The sequence below is a fragment of the Podarcis gaigeae genome (assembly GCF_964106915.1).
Source record: "Podarcis gaigeae genome assembly, chromosome: 2".
NCBI lineage: Eukaryota > Metazoa > Chordata > Lepidosauria > Squamata > Lacertidae > Podarcis > Podarcis gaigeae.
In genome coordinates this window covers 119,618,837-119,638,338 of record NC_139679.1, presented here as the reverse complement: position 1 = coordinate 119,638,338, position 19,502 = coordinate 119,618,837, and the positions used below count along the sequence as shown (strand labels likewise).

The window sequence follows — 19,502 nt, the reverse complement described above, 5'->3', positions numbered from 1 at the left end:
CTTGGCTTGTGACTATTCCTCTCCCCACTACCCGCTGTTCAGAATAAACCCCACATTCTTGCAAATCAGAAGCTGCAGTGAGTTGACAAATAAAGAGAAGTGTCTGGCCGTGGCCTCAGGCTCAAAGGGGGATTGAGAGGAAGGGCCAAAGATTCAACAGACAAGCATCTGTTTTTCCCCCAGAAGGTGTGAAGTACAATCCTGACTCACCTCTCCAGGTAGTGCTGAGGATGTCCCCTTCCTGGAAAGCTTCTGCCAGTCAGCAGATAGCACAGATCTCAAAGGCAGCTTCCTATGTTCTGATTAAGCTTTGCACAAACTTAGCTTCCCACCTTCACCTGCCCTATATCTTAGCCCCAAGGACTCTGTGGCACATGAGATATTTTATACATCAAACCCTTCAGTGGAAGAAATAATCCTTCGGGTGCCCTTAATTGTGATGTTTATGTTATTGTTCCCAAATGCAATATTTGAGGGCGGGGTGTGAGGATCCCTCGGACTCTGTATATAATAAGAATAAATTGCTGTGGTTCAGATAATTGTAAAGGGAAGAGAGGTTTCCTCTGGAACTTCAGAAGAGCAGGTGCAGAGCAAGAGAAAAACATGTTTACTGAATAGACTGACATGGGTCAAGGAGGGAGAAAGATGAGTTTGAATTATCTTTATTGGCCTCTTAAGAGCCCTGCAGCTGATCAGGCCAAAGGCCCATCAAGTCCAGCATCCTATAATCACAATGGCCAACAAGTTGCCCCAAAGGGAAGCCCACAAGCAGGAGATGTGGAGCAGAACTTTCCCGACATGTGATTTCCAAAACCCATTGCACAGGGGCCTCCTACCTTCAGCAGAGGGGGGATAACATATCCTTGAAGGCAATAGCCTTGGGTAGCCTTTCCCCCCTCCATAAGGTAAAGGTACCCCTGCCCGTACGGGCCAGTCTTGGCAGACTCTGGGGTTGTGCGCCCATCTCACTTAAGAGGCCAGGGGCCAGCGCTGTCCGGAGACACATCCGGGTCACGTGGCCAGCGTGACATCGCTGCTCTGGCGAGCCAGCGCAGCACACGGAAACGCCGTTTACCTTCCCGCTGGTAAGCGGTCCCTATTTATCTGCTTGCACCCGGAGGTGCTTTCGAACTGCTAGGTTGGCAGGCGCTGGGACCGAGCAGTGGGAGCGCACCCCGCCGCAGGGATTTGAACCGCCGACCTTTCGATCGGCAAGTCCTAGGCGCTGAGGCTTTAACCCACAGCGCCACCTGCATCCTCCCCCCTCCATAGATTTGTCTAAACATGTTACTACACAATTGTAAATAGACCTACTCAGTGGATTACTAAATATCTCAATAAAGACCTAGATAGAGTGCATTCCAACAACCCAATCTTGAATTTAAGGTTGTGCCCTTCCAATTGTGCTGTGCCTGGTATAAGGACAATTTGAGTAAGCCCAATGATTGCCATGGAAGCCATGGACTCTCAACTGGGCTCCGTGGCAAACTCAGAATGACTATGTTCCTACAAAACCATGCCAGAGACCACCTCTGCCAGCTCAATCAGGGTTGTTGCCCCTTTGTGAACCATGGACTTGTGGGGTTGGAAGGGACCCCAATGCCTCTCCTACACCTTATCATCCAGGTTCATTGGCTGCGACTGACGGGAGTTGGAGAGTCCTGAAACATATCAAGGGCCATGGGTTCCTGTGCACTGTTTTACACACTTCTATTTATGCCCACCCCCAGCTGCTTCTTTCCTTGGGAGAGGAGAGGTAGGTCACACCCACACCAGCCAATTAAAGCACATGGGCTTCCCCCAAAGGATCCTGGGAGCAGCGTGTCAAAGGGCTGTAGCTCAGCCGCAGAACACCAGCTTTGCATGCAGAAGGTCCCAGGCTTGATCTCCAATGTCATTTCCAGGAGCTTCACTGGAAACTTTGGAGAGCCAATGCCTTCTAGACAACACTAAACCTCCATGAACTCAATATGAGGCAGCTGACTACATTCCTGGTTTACCCCTCAGAGCTACAGTCCCTGGACCCTTAAACAACAGCTCCCAGGATGCTTCGGGGGAATACATAGGCTTTTAATGTATGGTGTTGGTGGAGCCATTTTATATTTTTCCCTTGCCCTTGGGATGCACCCATGCTGGGGTTCGGGATTTGCAAACACTTGTATGAGCTGCGCTCTGGACCCACAGTCCAGAGGAGGGCAACCAAAATGGTCAAAGGCCTGGAAACGATGCCTTATGAGGAACGGCTAAGGGAGCTGCGCATGTTTAGCCTGGAGAAGAGGAGACTAAGGAGACTAAGGGGTGATATGATAGCCATGTTGAAATATATAAAAGGATGTCACATAGAGGAGGGAGAAAGGTTGTTTTCTGCTGCTCCAGAGAAGCGGACACGGAGCAATGGTTCCAAACTACAAGAAAGAAGATTCCACCTAAGCATTAGGAAGAACTTCCTGACAGTAAGAGCTGTTCGACAGTGGAATTTGCTGCCAAGGAGTGTGGTGGAGTTTCCTTCTTTGGAGGTCTTTAAGCAGAGGCTTGACAACCATATGTCAGGAGTGCTCTGATGGTGTTTCCTGCTTGGCAGGGGGTTGGACTCGATGGCCCTTGTGGTCTCTTCTAACTCTATGATTCTATGATTCTATGAGTTTAGGATTCCACTTTTAGAATAAACACAGCACTTCTGGAACCAGAAAATTTTGATCGTGCTTCAAAAGTGAGGGCTTGAAACCTAATCAAAGCAATAGGATGGTGTTCTAATTGAGAAAAGGGATTGTTCCCACAAACTGTAGAGGTGTGTTGCAATCCCCTTTGATTATGATGGAGCACAATTGCCACCACCGCCACCTTTGCGGTGACAAAAATTTGAATGCATCCTTAGTCAAAGGGGATTGTGAAACACCTCCCCAATTCCCCAGCAGTTTTATATTGGGAGATGAGGTTCATACTGTTTTGGGACCTTTGCCTCACCAGACACATGGTTAGCTACAAATTGCAATCAGAGGAAACTGCTTGAATATGCTGTGGGGGAAGGTTTATTGGGGTGTTGTTGTATTTTGATTATATATTTTGTGGTTTTATACTTTGATTTTATTCTGTGAACCACCCCAAGACCTCCTAAATTCAATAAATAATAAGAATAATATGTACGCATGCACGCACGTGCACATATTTGTGAGGTTTACTGGAAATCTCTGGAAAATGCTATCAGGGATCCAGATATATTTTTTTTAATCCCAACAACAAGTTGTGGTTCCAATCAAGATTCTGATGGAGATGTTCAGCTCTATAATTCTATGATTCTATGATATCCTTAGAGTTAAGTGTCAAAGGTCATGTTTAGCTTTTTCTTGTCAGATGCTCTCTCATGTTCAGATCTGGCCTCAGTACAATAATGTAGCACTTGGGAATGAAGATGCAGCCCAGGAGTCCAGCACTGGAGGCCAAGATAGAGAAGATCTGCACAGCTACCATGTATTTCCCCTTTGTGCTCAGGTAGGTGGGCACAAAGGAGACCCAAACGCTGCAGAAGACCAGCATGCTGAAGGTGATCAGCTTGGCTTCATTGAAATTTCCAGGTAGCTTCCTGGCTAGGAAAGCCATCGTGAAGCAGATGGCAGCCAAGAAGCCCATGTAGCTGAGGGAGCCATAAAACATGAACACAGACCCTTCATTGCATTGCAGGATGATCTCTCCAGTCTGGGAGCTCATGTCAGACTCTGGGAAGGGAGGAGAGGCCCCCAGCCAGATGATGCAGATGAGAACTTGGACACTGGAACAGGAAACGACAATGGAGTTGGCCAGACTCTTCCCTAGCCATCTCCTTACCCTGTTCCCTGGCTTAGTGGCCAGGAAGGCCAGTACCACAGTGATGGTTTTTGCCAGCACAGAAGAGACAGCAACTGAGAAGATATTGCTGAATGCTGTTTGACGGAGAAGGCAGGTGGCTTTCCTTGGCCGACCGATGAAGAGGAAGGAAGACAAAAAGGAAAGCAGGAGGGAGACAAGGAGGATGTAGGAGAGGTCCCTGTTGTTGGCTTTGACTATGGGAGTTTCTTTGTATTTAATGAAGATTCCTAACACAAAGCCTGTGGTTAAGGATAAGAAGAGAGAAAGGGAAGCTAGGAGGCTCCCCAAATATTCCTCATAGGACAGGAAGGTGATCGCTTTGGGGACACATTGATCTCGGTCCTCACTTGGATGCTGATCTTCTGGACAACTGGTGCATTCATCAGCATCTGCACAGAGGAAAAGACACTTCAGTATCCTAACATTAGTCACACACCTGCAATGGCCTTATGCTGTTTCAATTCTGAAGAAAGGTGGGCATATGGGAGAAATCAGGAAAGAAGATTGTTTTGTAGGGAAGGAGAGAGGCAGACATCCACAACTAGAAAAGTATCAATCCATCAGCTCATTCCCACTTTCTTCTCGTAGAACAGGAGGCTTTGATTTTATTGAGCAGTACTTATATCCTTGAGGTTTCATATGAGTTAATCTTTAGTGATGAATGGGTGGATTTCAAAGATCTCTAAAATTATATGGGTAATGTAGTAGAAGCCAATATGAGAAATGAGAAAATAACCCTATAAAAACCACAAATCAAAATTTTGTAGAAAAGCTACCATCATTAAATACAGGTTGACCACATGGGCAAATAAAATTCCCTGGTGCTGGGGGTGGGAACAGGGGAGCCCTCCCTGAAGAGGGTATTTCATTCATGAGGTGCCATTACTAACATCATGTTTGGAGTGACTCAGGAATTGGTCCCATCCTCCTATCAAAGGTCCTTTCCTCTGTTATCTTCCCCTACCTTCCTGAGTGGAGATGGTCCCTTCTGAGCAGGGAGCACAATCATAGCAGCACGGCGGCTTCCCTTCCTGAACCTTTTTGGCAAATCCTGAGAGACAGCTTTCTGTGCATCTTGAACGAGGAACTATCTAGACGTAAAGAGATTGAACGCCAAGGAGAAAGTGTCAGTAGCAATTGTGCCTTTGGATTAAAGGTTATACCTGTTTACTCAAGAGCAGGTCCCATTAATCTCAGTGGGACTTAGCTGCAGAGAAGTGAGCACAAGATTGCAGTCCAAGCATCATATTTACTATTCAAAATGTAGCTGTAGCATAGCACATGTCACAGTGAATCAAATAACAAATATAATTTCCCCTACCTTCTTAAATAGATTGGGCCATACAATTGCTTCTGGATTAATAGTGAACTTCATATTTGAGGACCCCTGTCTCTCTATTCTCCCAATCTTCACTCTAGCAAGAGAACTGTTGGGAAACAGCACCAGATTCACGATATCGAAGTCAGCGGCCACTGCCCCATCCTCATCCAAGTACTGTCCATCAGCTGAAGTATTAGTATAGAAGCGGACTTCTTTCAAGAAAGGATGGAGCTGGAATGACAGAGGAAACTCCACCATTGAGAGAACGAGAACCCCTGTTGGTTAAGTGGCCACTAATATTTTGAATCCTTATCTTCTTTCAATGAGGAACATCTCTCTTCTGGACTCAGAGCGACTGTGATAGATTATTAGGCCCCCTCATTCTGCTTACACATTTTTGGGATGACCAAAGTCAACATATAGGAAAGGTTGATTAAGAGGTTGGGGAAAATACGGATAGAATGATCAAGATGGCTTTATTAAGAGCAGAACACTAAGTTCTAAGATGAATAAAGTCATGTTTCTGTTGCAGGATCCTCTTTTCCCTATACAGTGGTACCTATAGTTGCAGACTCAATCCGTTCCGGGGTGCCGTCTGCACCCCAAGAAATCTGCAACTAGAGTGCCGGTTCTGCACATGCACGCGGTGCGATAGAGTGCTTCTGCATGTGCGCAAAGCACGCAGATCGTTTCTGCAGATCGCGAGCAGCTAACCCGGAAAACCCGAAAAGATGCAACATGAAGTGAACACAACATGAGGTATGACTGTAATAACCAGTCTAAAGGAACCTGTAAAAATAAGACTATCCAGTGGTATTGGTTGCCCTGAAAGTCAAAGATTGTAAGGAAGGTTGGGAGTCCCTCCATTTGTTGTGGGGGTGCAAAAGCTTGTAAATGTATTGCTGTCCAAAGTGTTATTGTCTAGTCCAGGCGTGCTTAGTAGATTTTGTAAAAAGTCATTGGCCTAGGCTAAAATAGTCTTTATTAAATAATGATTATATATTATTTACCAATATACTTGCTAACTGAATGAAGGGGGTCTTATTTGATCTAATTCATCAAGATCAGGCAGGTTTCTTGCCAGGCCACCAGATGAAGGATAATATAAGAAATATAATTGACATTATAGAATACCTGAGGTCAGGAACAAGAAAAAAGCTGCTTTATTGTTTATAGATGCAGAAAAGGCCTTCGATAATATGTCATGGGCCTTCATTAAAAAGATGATTGAAATTATGAACTTCAGGGAGGCTTTCAGTAGAGATATTGAGGCAATTTAATTAGATCAAAAAGCTATGCTGATAGTGAATAATGGGATTACAGAAAAATGTAAAAATAATGAAGGGGACAAGACAGGGATGCCCTCTGTTCCCATTATTATTTATTTTGGTCTTAGAGACCCTGGCGAGAAAAATACATGGGGATGAGACAATTAAAGGAATAACAGTAGGAAATAAAGCATATAAATTAAAAGCTTTTACCGAAGGTTCTGGAGAGAATCCAATAATTTGGACAAGTAGCAGGTTTAAAATTAAATAAAACAAAAACCAAGACCTTAGATAAGAATGTGACAGCACAATATAAAAAGGATTTCCAACAACTTACAGACTTAAGTATACACAAGAAAGTTAAATACTTGGGGGCATGGTTGACAGCTAAAAATATTAACATATTTAAAGATTGCTACACAAACACTTGGAAAGAAATAAAGAGAAACTTAGAGATTTGGAGTAGAATGAATTTATCCCTCTGGGGAAGAATATCAGTTATAAAAATGAATGTATTGCCAAGAATGCTATTTATATTCCAGTCAATACATGTGATCAGCAGTGCAGGACACTTCAATGAATGGCAAAAATATATTTCTAGATTTATCTGGCAGAGGAAGAAACCAAGGATAAAATATACATTGTTAACTGATCCTAAAGAGAGAGGAAGCTTCGCCCTGACAGATTTAAAATAATATTATGAGGTATCCTGCATCTGCTGGATCTGGGAATGGATAACATTGAAAAATGCAGATACAGTGGTGCCCCGCAAGACGAACGCCTCGCAAGACGGAAAACCCGCTAGACGAAAGGGTTTTCCGTTTTGGAGGCGCTTTGCAAAACGAATTTCCCTATGGGCTTGCTTCGCAAGATGAAATGTCTTGCGAGTTCCTGCGGGTCCCGCCCCTTTTCCCCCCTTTTCCTAAGCCGCTAAGCCGCTTATCCGCTGATCCGCTGATAAGCCGCTTAACAGCTGATCCGCTAAAAGCCGCTAAACCGCTAATAGCGCTAATCCGCTAAGCTGTCAATGGGCTTGCTTCGCAAGAGGAAAAAACCGCTATACGAAGAGCCTCACGGAATGGATTAATTTCGTCTTGCGAGGCACCACTGTATTTTTGATTTAGAAGGACACAACAATAGATTTGGATGGCATGCATATCTATGGTATGAAAAAGCAAAGGTATACAAAGGCTTTCGGAATCATTTAATAAGAAAAATAATCTTTATAGTATGGGGAAAATATATAAACCTATTAGAACAAAAAACACCATTGTGGCTTTCCCCTCTAGAAGCAATATCTCCGAAAAAACTGAATATGAGAAGTAATTGGCTGACATATAGAGCTGTTAACCGAAGTAGAACACCAGGTGAAACTAAAAGATTATGAGGAGATAAGGGATTTAGTAACAGATTGGTTGCAGTTTCACCAATTAAATGATATTTTTAAGATAAATAAAAAGAAAGATTTTAGTCGTGAAATATCAAGAGTTCAAAAAGATACGTTAGAAAATAATGTTAACTTACCTGTCCAAAATATTTAGCTTACTTTTAGAGTGGCATATAAAAGATGAACAGGTCAAGTCGGTAATGATACACTGGGCAAAGGTTCTGGGACATAATATTCAGATGGCAGATTGGGAAAGGTTATGGAAAACAGATTTTAAATTCACAGCATGTTATGTGTTGAAAGAAAACTATATGAAAATGATGTACCAGTGGTATTTAACCCTTACCAAGCTGGCAAAAGTATAGGACAACTACACTTGTTGGAAATGTACAGAAAAAGAATGTACCTTTATCACATGTGGTGGACTTGTAAGGTAATAAAAGCTTGGCAAACTAAGCTGATGGGACTATGATAAGATGGAAAAACTGACTGGAAAACTCAGGAACCAAGAGGACAAAAACTTTATAAAGGAATGGGGGGGGGGGATATGAGTTATTTATGAGACCACTGTAAGCAGATGGAAACATTAGTAGGATTTTGATCTCACTTGTAGTTCAACAATTACCATGGATAATATGGTTTGAAGTAAAAATTGGAGTATGAAAGAATATGCAGTATTGAAAGTTTAAAATAGACCCCATAGAGAAGATGGGGGGAGTCCTAAGATTTAGAGGAATCTCTTTATATGGATATACTTTTTGATTCTGTGTTTATGAAACCAATAATCATGATTAAAAAATCAAATCTAGATTCTGCATGTTTAGATAATTTCTGAATTAGAGTCTCGTGCTGCCTTAGAATTTGGTCTGTAGGTTGCTGCTAGCAAATTATTGACTGGTACGTCCATTTTTTATGTGCCCCTCCCTTGACTCTAGGAGAATTCCCTTCCCCGGGAGCCGGGTTGGGGGAAATGATTGGAGTATTTTAACAGTCTTTCCTATTTTATGTTCATTGCATTCTTATGGATGTGGGTGGCACTGTGGTCTAAACCACTGAGCCTCTTAGGCTTGCCGATGAGAAGGTCAGCGGTTCGAATCCCTGTGACAGGGTGAGCTCCCATTGCTCTATCCCAGCTCCTGCCAACCTAGCAGTTAGATAAATAGGCAAAGCTGCAGTGGGAAGGTGAGCAGCATTTCCATGCACTCTGGTTTTTGTCAGTGTTCCATTGTGCCAGAAGCGGTTTAGTCATGTTGGCCGCATGACATGGAAAGCTGTCTGTGGACAAACGCTGGTTCCCTTGGCCTGAAAGCAAGATGAGTGCCGCAATCCTATATTCTGGACTTAACTGTCCTGGGGTCCTTTATCTTTACCTTACCTATGGAAACCACCCTGGGATCACACTGATGTGATGAAAGGTGGTGTCCGGGAACTGACATCAGATCGAAAAGTGGAGGCAGGGCGATGCCGGGGAGGGAACCAGCAGGGGGGAAGGAATTCAGCGTGACACCAATAGAGAGGAGAGGGAGATGGAGGAATCGGTGTCAGGGCTCCAAGACCCTTCAACCGAAACCAGCGGAGAGAGCGCGGGCACGCCCTTGCCGTCCCCTGACTTGCGCAGAGGCGTTCCGCGCAGGGAACATAGGAGGAGACTTGGGGTCAAACAGCTTTTATGCTGGAAGAGGTTCAAGAAACGCCCACTGACGGATTCTGCAAGTGACTAACAGGTCACGGAGGGCGAGCTCTAACCCTAAACATGGTTGAGCAAACGACCTAACTGAACTGGGAGCAATTTACGCACGAGTAACCCACCCATAACCATTACAGGTGGCTTATAAATTTGTAGAAATAAATCAACACAGGGCATCGCTGCAATGTTTGGCCCTGAATGCAGAATGATAGGGGAAGAGGCATTGCCCAGTAATAATAATAATAATAATAATAATAATAATAATAATAATAATAATAAATTAATTTCCCACCCATCTGGCTGGGTTTACCTAGGTGGTAGAAAATCTGCTTTGCACACAGAAGGTCCCAGATACAATCCTCAATTGCATCTCTAAGCAGAGCTAGGAAAGTATTCCCTTCCAAAAGCTGTGGAGAAGCGCTGCTAGTCACTCAGGGTAGACAATACTAAGCTAGGCAAACCAATGGTCTGGCTCAGTGCAAGGCAGCTTCCCGTGATCCTAGCATGATGATTCCAGACATCATGGGACAATGAGCTGCAGTTTGCAAAAGGGAACGGACATACCTGCCATGACCATAGACTTTGATGTTCCAACCTGCCTCCTCCTCTTCCTCCTCCCACAATCGAAATCCGCTTTGATCGGGATGAATATGCTGCATTTAAAGCCTGAGCCACAACTTGGATATTCAAGTAATTGATGTAGTTGTCTTGTGACTGGATTCTTTCCACCTCTTCCTGGGGCAGCAACTGCAGATTCTCCTTCTCCCTGCATTTCGTTAAACCCCTCAGAGACAAGGCATGCTTTGAATATAAACAATCAAATTCATTTACTATGCAGCTTGGACGAGCTGAGGATGTTGGCTCATAGTAGTCCTTTTTTGTCCTTTTTCTAGTCTTCATTACAAAGGACAAAGAGCCATGCACATATGGGAAGCACTCAATGTTACATAATGAGAATTTGTTCTGAAGACCTGTGGTTATCCAGACTTTCCCTCCTCCACACTGTCCCCTTTGAAGTAAGGATTCCACCTCTATGATTATATAAAGTCCATATTGAGAGTCTGCAGTGTAAACAAATACATTGACTTCTCTCCACATGGCAGGTAGTTCATGGGGTATCCAGAGCCAAGTTTTATGTTCTACTCTTTCGGTGAAGGCAATGCAAATTTCCTTTTTGATCATCAGAGGCGTCAAGGTACTCAGGGACCTTTCTCCGTTGTCATTGTCTGGAGCAAAGAGGCCGACCCACGTCCACCGGAAATGCAGGAGGAGTTGGACCACCCCCTGGTACTGAGTGTCTTGCTTTGGAGTCATCCAGTAGACAAAAGGGAACTGGGCTTTATCATTAAGAACAAAGCCATAACTGAGCTGGTGAGGAAAGAAAAAGAGACTGGTGGTTTGATTTTCAAGACTAAGAGTGCATACTTCTATGTGAAAGATGATGGTCAATTTAATGAGATGTATGAATGGCATTTTATATATATATACATATATGCATCTACAAGAAACCTTGTAGCAATGAATATTGGATTTATGACCAAGATAAGAGGGGCCAAGAGGAAATTAATAATACAATATGAAGTTAGTTAGTTTAAATGTAAAAGGGCTGGAAGATTCAAAAAAATAGCAAGTAATTCTGCAATACTTAAAATCTTTAAATACCGATAACGCTTATTTACAAGATACACATTTGCGGGCACAAGACAAAAAAAGTGTTAATGAAGGGTTGGGTAGGAGAGGTATATACTGCAAATTATGCTTCCAATACAGGAGGCCTCGTTATCTTGATACAAAAAGGATTGAGGGCTGATACACAACAAGTTATTAGTGATGAAAATAGATGCTATTTAATTTTGTGTGTGAAAATTGCCAAAATGGTAATAATGTTGATTAATATATATGGGCCAAATGTAGATTCCCTAGATATGTTTTATCAATGTTTTAGTCATCTGAGTCAAAGTACATACGATAAACTTATAGTAGAAGGTGATTTCAATGAAATAATTGATCCTTACCTGGATAGAAACAGGCCTCCATGAAAAAAAGATTCATTAGTTAGAGAAACTCTCAAAAAGTACATACAAGAATTGAATCTGGTTGACCCTTGGTATTTAAGGAAACCTACTAAAAGGAAATTTACGTTTTATAGTCAAGTACATAAAAATTATTTTAGGTTGGATTTTTTCTTAATATCAGTGTCCTTCTACCATCAAATTCAAGATTGTGAGATTGATGTATGTTGTGTATCTGAGCACAGATCTTTATTTCAAAGGGTTCAAAGTGGGGGGAAAGTCTGGATAACCACAGGTATTCAGAAAAAAATCTCATTATGTAATATTGAGTGCTTCCCATATGTGCATGGCTCTTTGTCCTTTGTAATGAAGCTTGGATTGGAAGTATTATAATACAGCTAAGATACCAAGAAAGTGGTATTTTAACATCTCACTACTTAACGATGACGAGTTTGTAAAACAAATGAAGACCAAGACTGAACAACTCTAAATACTGAGACTTCGACCACTAGGATTTATGAAAGGGAATCGTATAAAGCTTTTATTAGATAATAATAATAATATTATAATAATCTACTATTTAGACCCTGCCCATCTGGCTGGGTTCCCCAGCCACTCTTGGTGGCTTCCAATAGAATATTAAAATACAATAGTGTTTTAATACTTTTTAAATAAAATACAATAAAATACAACAGTATTTTAATAATACTATTTTAGTTAGAGATTGAATCAAATAAAAAAAATCTTAGAAATAGTAAGGGGAGAAAAATGAAAGAGGAATTAAATTATTTATGGACATTAACAGTTAATAAGACAACTGATGAATTGTATAGGAAGATATGAAAGAAGAAATTTGAGCTAAATAGTATATTGTCCGAACAAGTTGAATTCATGCTTATGTGTACAGGACAAAAGTATTGGGAGGCAGGTGAAAGGGCAGCTAAGATTCTTGCAAATCGACTTATGCAAAAAAAAGGGGGGGGGAGAAGAGTCAATAATCTCATAAATTAGAGGTGAATTAGGGGAAGTGCATACATCTCCAACTGTGATTAACAACCAGTTCCTAAAATTCTATTTGGACCTGTATAGTAAACCAGAGAAGACTCCCTGGAAAAGACCCTGATGTTGGGAAAGATGGAGGGCACAAGGAGAAGGGGACGACAGAGGACGAGATGGTGGGACAGTGTTCTCAAAGCTACGAGCATGAATTTGACCAAACTGCAGGAGGCAGTGGAAGACAGGAGTGCCTGGCGTGCTCTGGTCCATGGGGTCACGAAGAGTCGGACGCGAATAACAACAAGTAAACCAGAAGAGGTACCAGAAAAGGTTATGGGGGGGGCGGGGAATTCAAAAAATAAAACTACCAGGGCTAGAAAACACACCAAAACAACTATTGGTGTCTCCAATATCAGAAGCCAGGATTAGGGAAACAATCTCAACTATGGTAAATGATAAAGCACCAGGGCTAGACAGCTTTCCAGTGGAATGGTATAAAACATATATTGATCTTCTGCCACCTATTTAGAGAAGGAATCAGCTCAACATTATTCAACCAGGCTTATATTACTGTTATTCCAAAACCTAGCAGGGACCTGACGCTTGTGCCAACTATCGCCCAATTTCTTTGATAAACATTGATACAAAAATCTTAACTGTGATACTGGCAAATAGACTGCAAGCAGTAATAACAACTATTATTAAAAATGACCAAACAGGGTTTATAAAGATGAGACAAGCTGCAGATCATATCAGGCTGGTAGTGGATTTGATCAATTTAGACAGGAACAGTGAAGATTTAGCTATACTATCTCTAGATGTGGAAAACGCTTTTGATAAACTATATATGAAAAAAGTACTACAAAAAAATGGTTTTCCATTAGACTTTATAAAATGGATAAACCTATTATATTGGAGTTAAGATAAACGGCATAATGTCTGCACCTTTCGCATTATCCAGAGGTACTAGGCAAGGCTGCCCGTTTTTGCCTTTGCTTTTTAATATCTGTTTGGAGCTCCTGGCATGTACTATTAGGCAGCATAAGGAATTCTTTGGTGTAATTCGTAACTCACTTGAATACAAATAGAAGATATTCTTCTGCTTATTATAGAACTTCACAGTACTGTTCCAGTATTAATGAAAAATATCTCTGGTTACACTATAAACTGGTCCAAATCGGAGTTGATGTTAATAGAAAATAACTTTTTGGTTCAGACATATAAACAATACTAATTTCATATTTGCAAAGACAACATTAAATATCTAGGCATATTAATACCATGAAACTTATCTAAATTAGTGTCATTAAACATCAACGAAATATATCATGAGGTATCAAAAGGCATCGACAAATAGGAGTCATTGAATTTGACCTGTTGAGGAAAGTCAATGCTCTTAAAATGAGAATAATACCTAAACTAGCTTATATCTTAAGAGGAATTCAAATTCATATACCGAGCAAATACTTTCTCAGAATTAAATCTTTTTTTAGAAAATGCCTTTGGGGCTCTTCAGTTCCAAGAATATGCAAAAAATACAAATCGTGACAAAAGAAGGAGGATTTGGGATCCCAGACTTAGAATTGTATCACCAAGCATCTTTACTGTCATGTAGACAATTCTGGAGATGCATGACTGAAAACAACTGTCCAAATTGGGCTGCTTTGGAATATTCCTATGTAGCACCTCTAGAAAGATGAGCAGCACTTGGATCTTAATACATTAATACTCGAGATACTATTGAAACAATAACATCATTTTGAACAATATGGCACCACATGTCCAAAAAATATAAATTTGTCCTTTTCTCCCATGACAAAATGATTTTGTGGGGAAACCCGTCTTTAAAAATCAGAGAAAAAATAGTTGTATGGAAGAGGTGTGTGAATTTGGCTATATTAACATTAGACCAGCTGATAAACAAAGAGGATGAAATTTATACATATTCCATCTTAAGAGACAAATACAGATTACCTACAAATGCTCAATGGAAATATATCCAGAATAAACACTTGCTAACCACCATCTAAGGGACGTATGTGGCGTTGGAGTCCAAACCACAGAGCCGAGGGCTTGCCAATCCGAAGGTTGGCAGTTCAAATCCCCGTGACAGGGTCAGCTCCCATTGCTCGGTCCCAGCTCTTGCCTACCTTGCAGTTCAAAAGCACATCAAGCTCAAGTAGATAAGTAGGTACCGCTCCAGTGGGAAGGTAAATGGCGTTTCCGTGCACTGCTCTGGTTTGCCAGAAGCAGCTTAGTCATGCTGGCCACATGAACTGGAAGCTGTCTGTGGACAAATGCCGGCTCCCTTGGCGTATAGAGCGAGATGAGCGTGCAACCCCAGAGTCATCCGCGACTGGACCTAGTGGTCAGGGGTAACTTTACCTTTAGCTTTTAACCACCATCTACAGACTAGCAGCTTTTACAGACCCAGAGACCCCAGAGATATTGAAGCAGCTGATTAATTCTTACGGAACAAAAAAAATGCCATCAACATATATAAATCTTTCTTATTAGCAAACCAATTTGATATACAGGTACTGAGGGAGGATAGGGAAAAAAACTAGAAATCTTAATTTCAACCACACAGTGGGAAACTGTTTTAACTGATATAACAAGGGTGTCTTTGGATCTTAAACAAAGGCTCCTTTAGCAAAATATAATATTTAAAATATACTGGACCCCATTACAGGTTTTTTAAATAGGTCTATCTAAGGTAACTAACTGCTGTAGATGTAACAGGGATAATACTTCTCTAAAACATTTGTTTTTTCATTGTTCCATGTTGAAAGATTTTTGGCAGAAGGTAACTGAAACCATCAACAGAACTGTATGGAACAACCTTACATTTACAGAGCAAAATATCCTCTTGAATTATATACCCAGCACATGGAACCTTACAAAACGACAATAGAAGTGGACTCTCCCTGCCATAACCACAGCAGAAAGACTGAGAAAGATGAATTGGAAAAATAAAAATGTGGCTCCCTTCTGTGATTGGATTGAAGACTTATACAAACTAGCAACATACGAACAACTTACATATAAACACAGACTTGCCATGGACAAATTCAATGATAGTTTCCAGCCATGCTTCACAGTAAACAATACAGACACATTATGCATTTCCCATTTCACTGCACCTTAAACAATTGTACTGTACTTACCATGGAAAAAGTTCCAGGCTCACTTTGTTTCTATATGGCTCTTCACCTCATGAAAGACAATGGTTCAAAGCAGTGTACAATGTAAAGTAAGCAATACAATCAGTTACATTATCCTAAGTTTTCCTTACAGTCTGACTAGGTGGCATATGTTGCCTGGTGTGTTGGACCTGCACCCAGTTCTTACCTGTGGGATCTTGAAGATGCCCAACATGCTTGCAATGTGTGTGGAGATGTCGGATTCACCTGCTTCAAGAACAGCCAACAGCTTTTTCTGTCTTCCAAACCTGTAGTTTGGAATACTGATTTCTCCACCAGAAAACAGGTCTATCAGAGCATCGGAAGTCATTCTTCCATGAAAACAGGTATCATACATGCTGTAGCCGAGGGTGATGTTTGGTAAGAGCCTGGGGTTGTCATTGACATCTTGAACAGCAAGGGAGAATGAAAGAACGTGTGAACTCTGCACCTTCATCCGTCTGCAAAAGTAGTGTGTCACAATGTTACCCTCAATTCAGTGAAAATGAAAGTTGCATTCTTTTTTGTGTTAATCAAAGCAAATAGGAAATGAGGCCAGGTGGCATGGGAAAGTAAGGTGGAGGTATACCAGTATCAGTGTCAACAGTATCTTTGCAAGGAGGAGAAAGGAGGCAAAACCAGAACACAACTGTTCCTTGGCGGACGCCCCACTAGGTCCAGTGGTTACCACCCCTCCCTGTATAAAACAACCTCCCAGGCAATGTCTCACAAAATAAGTTCCCAAATAATGGTTTGCATATTTCTAATGGGGGTATGGGGAGAGGAGCCCCACAGAGCAGCCAAGAAGTCTTAGTTATGCTGGGCTGTGCTGCACAACAGAGAAAATTGTCCTGGAGCCAAACTGAGCCCACAGGCTGCTTTGCTTTGCACGAGACTAAGCACAGTACACATTTACAATCTGCAGCTGCATAGATTTTGCTGTGCATGGGTGAAATAATTGTGCAGTTCCAACATCACTCACTACAGAAGACCTGCAACTCAAACACATCCCACACCATTTCATACATTTTAGAGAAAAAGTTATTCTTCAGAGAGCAGCACACATGAAAACTACTACCAATTACTTAAATTGCATTTTTAAATGCTTTGAAACACTGTTTTTCACCAAGTCATGAGACATACAGAAATCTTTAAATGAATGAAGTAAAGTAATTGGCATTCTTGTTTCGACCCCCAGGAAAGACCCACAACAGACAACAGCTTCAGCTAGTTACATATTATAGGTTTATAAGTAAAGAGGGTGTTTGTTTCTTTTGTGTAACATTATATTCCTACCCAGATTTCCCAATTGTATTGCATCCCACTGAATGAGGTGTTTCCTCAACAAAAAAGAGGATCCAGTGATTTACCAGGATTACCAGAAAACAGAGGTAACTCAGGTACATCAAGGAAACTGGACAATAGCTAGGAAACAGAATCACACCCCATCAATACATCATTACTTACTGCTCAATTCTGTTGAAGGGGTTGCTGGAAAAGGTGAAGGAATATGGATTTTCAAAAAATCTTGGAGATATGATTCCACCAATGAGGTGGTCCGCTGGCCAGTAAAAATTTACAGGAGAATTTGTGTCACCAATCAAACTAGGTGGGCACTTTACCCTCTGCTGCAACCCACAGTTTGTGAGAGACATCACCAGAAGCAGTGTTATCATTCTGGGTCTCTTGTCGAAGGGGGATTGAGGGGAAGGGCCAAAGATTCAGTGGACAAGCATCTTCTTTTGCACCCAGAAGGTGTGAACTGCAATCCTCTCTAACCTTTCCAAGCAGGGCTGAGGATGTCCCCTTCCAGGAAAGCTTCTGCCAGTCACCAGATGGTACAGATCTCAAAGGCAACTTCCTATGTCCTGATTAAGCTTTGCACAAACTTAGCTTCCCCCCTTCACCTGCCTATATCTTAGCCCCAAGGACTCTGTGGCACATGAGATATTTTATATATCAAACCCTTCAGGCACAGTGGAAGAAATAATCTTCCAGCTGCCCTTAATTGTGATGTTTGTGTCATTGTTCCCAAATGCAATATTTGATGGCGGGGTGTAAGGATCCCTTGGACTCTGCAAATAATCGCTGTGGTTCAGATAATTGTAAAGGGAAGAGAGGTTTCCTCTGGAACTTCAGAAGAGCAGGTGCAGAGCAAGAGAAAAACATGTTTACTGAATAGACTGACGTGGGTCAAGGAGGGAGAAAGATGAGTTTGAATTATCTTTATTGGCCTCTTAAGAGCCCTGCAGCTGATCAGGCCAAAGGCCCATCAAGTCCAGCATCCTATAATCACAATGGCCAACAAGTTGCCCCAAAGGGAAGCCCACAAGCAGGAGATGTGGAGCAGAACTTTCCCGACATGTGATTTCCAAAACCCATCGCACAGGGGCCTCCTACCTTCAGCAGAGGGGGGATAACATATCCTTAAAGGCAATAGCCTTGGGTAGCCTTTCCCCCCTCCATAAATTTGTCTAAACATCTAGGGGGGGGGGGACTTGGGAATCCAAAGAGCGTTTAAATATAATTTGTTCAGATCTTATGCATATGTTTATTCTTTGTAACCTTTATGGAAGGTGGGAAAGTCGCGGAAGGGAGATTTGGGTCGACTTTAGGAATTAGGTTTAAAATTAACTCAAAAGTGGTTTTTCTTTTTAGATTAAATAGATATAAGATTTTAAATAAGTATTTGTTGAGTGGATAAAAATGAAGTTATAATACAGAAGGGGGAGGTGTGAGGAGGTCGGGGAAATAAGGCTCAAGAAAGAAAGGATTGAAATTATACTTGTTTGTTTGTTTGTTTGTGTATGTTTGTATGTTGGTTTGTGTTTATGTGTTTAAAACCTCAATAAATATTATATATTTTTTTTAAAAAAGTCTAAACATCTGTTACTACATAATTGTAAATATACCTACTCAGTGGATTACTAAATATCTCAATAAAGACCTAGATAGAGTGCATGCCAGCAACCCAATCTTGAATTCAAGGTTGTGCCCTTCCAGTTGTGATGTTCCTAGTATAATGACAATTTGAGTAAGCCCAATGATTGCAATAGAAGCCATGAAGTCCCAAGTGAGCCCAGTGACAATCTCTAAATGACTGTGTTCCTCCAAAACCATGCCAGAGACCACCTCTGCCAGCTCAATCAGGGGACTAGCTCCACCCCCTTCAATCATTTTGGTTGCCCCTTAGTGAACCATGGGCTTGTGGGGTTGTGGAAGGGACCCAAAGGGTCATTTAATCCAACCCCCCAATCCTATTCCTTTCCACCACCCTTTCCCCACCTTCCGAGCTGCAGTCACCACGTGTGACAAATAGTCTCCTGCACAGAGTAAAATTTGCACTCTTTGATTTTTCTGATGGTGTATCCAAGCAAAAAGGTTTAAAATGAGCATTAGGGGAAAGTGTGCATTGAATGCATAGAATCATGAAAAGAACACGCATAAGTATAATATAGGTGCATGTACAACTCTGTCCACCGCATCCTAAAAGGTTAATCATAAAGATGGTGGGAACAATGTCCCTCTGGAAGACCAGAAATGGCTGGACTCCAACCCCCATCAGCCCCCCATGACCAAGGGTTAGGGACAAAGAGAGCTGGGGAGGGCTGAAGATTCCCCTTTGCTGGGGGGGGGGGGATACCCAAATTTTTTCACCTGTTTTTTTTTTCTTTTTCATGCTTAAATTCCTACCCAAAACACAGCGGGGGTTGGTTGGAACCACCATTCCCATCAACCTTTGCCAATCCTAAAGAAACCCCCCTTCCTCAAATCGAAAGCTTTCGGAGGGAAATTGAGCAACCCCC

The 19,502-nt window shown here is 41.8% G+C and overlaps 1 protein-coding gene across 1 annotated transcript; it reads right to left on the bottom strand.

Annotated features, from left to right (window-relative positions):
* Positions 1–3,333: 3,333 nt before the first annotated feature.
* Positions 3,334–18,873, bottom strand: LOC310835878 (vomeronasal type-2 receptor 26-like; the record flags this gene model as incomplete). Its single annotated transcript, XM_083720865.1, has 6 exons — positions 3,334–4,232; positions 4,808–4,934; positions 5,165–5,395; positions 10,071–10,874; positions 15,866–16,157; positions 18,668–18,873. The coding sequence occupies 6 exons, from the start codon at positions 18,871–18,873 to the stop codon at positions 3,334–3,336; spliced, it is 2,559 nt and encodes an 852-aa protein (XP_083576991.1).
* Positions 18,874–19,502: the final 629 nt, after the last annotated feature.